The 2,500-nt window shown below is 41.8% G+C and overlaps 1 protein-coding gene across 5 annotated transcripts in view; it reads left to right on the top strand.

Annotated features, from left to right (window-relative positions):
- Positions 1-2,500, top strand: part of LOC115146962 (periostin-like) — an 88,576-nt gene that overhangs the window by 36,384 nt on the left and 49,692 nt on the right. For all 5 annotated transcript variants that reach the window (XM_065004959.1, XM_065004957.1, XM_065004958.1 and 2 more), the window contains exon 8: positions 1,662-1,874. In XM_065004959.1, coding sequence (XP_064861031.1) covers positions 1,662-1,874 — 213 coding nt within the window. The remainder of the gene's footprint in view (positions 1-1,661; positions 1,875-2,500) is intronic.

Raw genomic sequence — 2,500 nt, 5'->3', positions numbered from 1 at the left:
AATAAGTTTAGAGGGTGTAATACACTACAATAAAATATGATTCATCTCCAATGTATGTTGTTAACCCTGGGCAACATGGGCCTGGGAGGCACACTGGGGTATTGTTTTCCACATTACTCCACAAATTATACAATGTTTCACTCTAATTGAAGCTTTAAAACAGTTTTCTTTCTGCCTCGTAAAAAAAGAGAATTACAGGATATGTGACTCAGCACCTGGATTCTGTCTTATGTAGCAAAATGTGATTTAAATTTTTTTTTTTTTGCATTAGATAAAAGTAGAGACTCAGAGCTACAAAATGGTCTATCATACACTACAGTTGAGGAACAATGGGGAAGTAGTTCTGCTTTGAAAGATGATGAACTTGTTAATTAACACTCTTTTAAGACAATTGCCCTTGAATGTTTTGGTATCTACTGAAGGTCTCTCTTCGTCTACACCCATTAAACATTGTTCACACCCTCTTAAGCTTTGTCCCCACCCATCTCCTTGCGTTCAGAGCGCACACTTGATGCTCTGGCCGATGATTTGTTTACCTCTGGATAACATGAAAACAGTCTAACCAGCTCTGCTGGCAACAATTTCGTTACACTTTCTTGCAGACGTTTACTGACACCGTCCATAATCAACGGGTGTTGCACACACGTCACGTAACGTTGGCTAACGAGCCAGCCAGCTAATCTTATCTAGTTTAACAACAATGCCTAACATTAGGCTCTAACTAGAAAAGCAAACAGCTCTGGGAAATGAATAACAAAGTCTACTAGGGAGCCAGCCAGCTAACACTAGCTAGCTAGTTAACAGTACACTTTAGCTTAAGACAGGTAGCTAGCCAGCTAGGTAAACAATGAACCTAGCTAGGTAAACAATGTACCTAGCTAGGTAAACAATGTACCTAGCTACGTAAACAATGTACCTAGCTAGGTAAACAATGTACCTAGCTAGGTAAACAATGAACCTAGCTACGTAAATAATGGTACCTAGCTACGTAAACAATGTACCTAGCTAGGTAAACAATGAACCTAGCTAGGTAAACAATGAACCTAGCTAGGTAAACAACATTTAAGATCACACACATCACGTAACGTTAGCTAACGAGCCAGCCAGCTAACTTTAGCTAGTTAAACAACATCCACAACAGAAGTGTGTTATTAAAGCACACGAAAGTTCACATTTTGATCCCAAAAAAAGGTTTTTACGTTCAAACGACTCTCCTGTGAAGTCGTGAATTGCAACATACACGTAGTTTCCTGTTTCCTGGTCACGCATTAGCTTTAAAGCTGCAACAACAACACAAATCTCTCACATGACAAAATGTGTAGAATTGCAGGATATTAGCTTGAAAACTGCAACATTTTCTCTGTGATTTAAAATGCCTTTAAAATGTTCCTTCCCAAAGTCCGAGACTTGTTTTGTCCAGCCATGCACTGCCAAAGTCATATTAAAACTCTGTGTATGCTATTTTTATCTCACTTGTGTTCTGATTATGAGGTAGTCCCTGCTGTATGTAATATCACAAAGAGTGTCCTTGACCTCAAAAAGTTATAACACTATTCCGCTTTTCCACCTCTCCTCTCCTCTCCTCTCCTCTCCTCTCCTCTCCTCTCCTCTCCTCTCCTCTCCTCTCCTACTCCTACTCCTACTCCCTCTCTCTCCCATAGCCCTGGTGAACTACCACCTGTTAAACAGTGTGCAGTGCTCTGAGGCCATCATGGCTGGGTCTGTGTACGAGACAGTGGAGGGCAGCACCATTGAGATCGGCTGTGACGGAGACAGCCTGACGGTCAACGGGATCAAGATGGTCCTGAAAAAAGACATTGTCACCTCCAACGGAGTCATCCACCTCATCGACAAGGTCCTCATACCTGACTCAGGTAAGATCTTATTCCCATGATGATAACCTTTAAACCCATGTAGTAGGACTTCATGGTGAGACACTGAAAGAGATTCCACAAACGTTGCCTAATTTAAAAGCCAACCCCTTAACTCAATTAATCAATCAATCAAATGTATTTAATAAAGGCCTTTTTACATCAGTAGTTCTCTGTCACAAACTGCTTTACAGATACTCAGCCTAAAGCCCCAAAGAGCAAGCAAAGCACTGATGCAGAGTTACAGTGGCTAGGAAAAAAGTCCCTAGAAGGCAGGAACCTAGGAAGAAACCTAGAGAGGAACCAGACTCTGAGGAGTGGCTAGTCCCTCTTCTGTCTGTAGCAGAAGTCATTTCTCTTGGATATGAATGGATTTGTTTACATCCCTGTTAGTGAGCATTTTTTCCTTTGCCAAGATAATCAATCCACCTGACAGGTGTGGAATATCAAGAAGATGATTCAACAGCTAGATCATCACACAGGTGCACCTTGTGCTGGGGACTATAAAAGGCCACTCTAAAATGTGCAGTTCTGTCACACAACACGATGCCACAGAGTTTTGAGGGGGCGTGCAATTGACATGCTGACCGTAGGAATGTCCTCCAGAGCTGTTGCCAGAGAATCGTCTG

Source organism: Oncorhynchus nerka, linkage group LG19 (assembly GCF_034236695.1).
Source record: "Oncorhynchus nerka isolate Pitt River linkage group LG19, Oner_Uvic_2.0, whole genome shotgun sequence".
In the NCBI taxonomy this organism is placed as follows: Eukaryota; Metazoa; Chordata; class Actinopteri; order Salmoniformes; family Salmonidae; genus Oncorhynchus; species Oncorhynchus nerka.
Note: the sequence above shows the minus strand (reverse complement) of the source record. Positions and strands in the feature narration are given on the sequence as shown.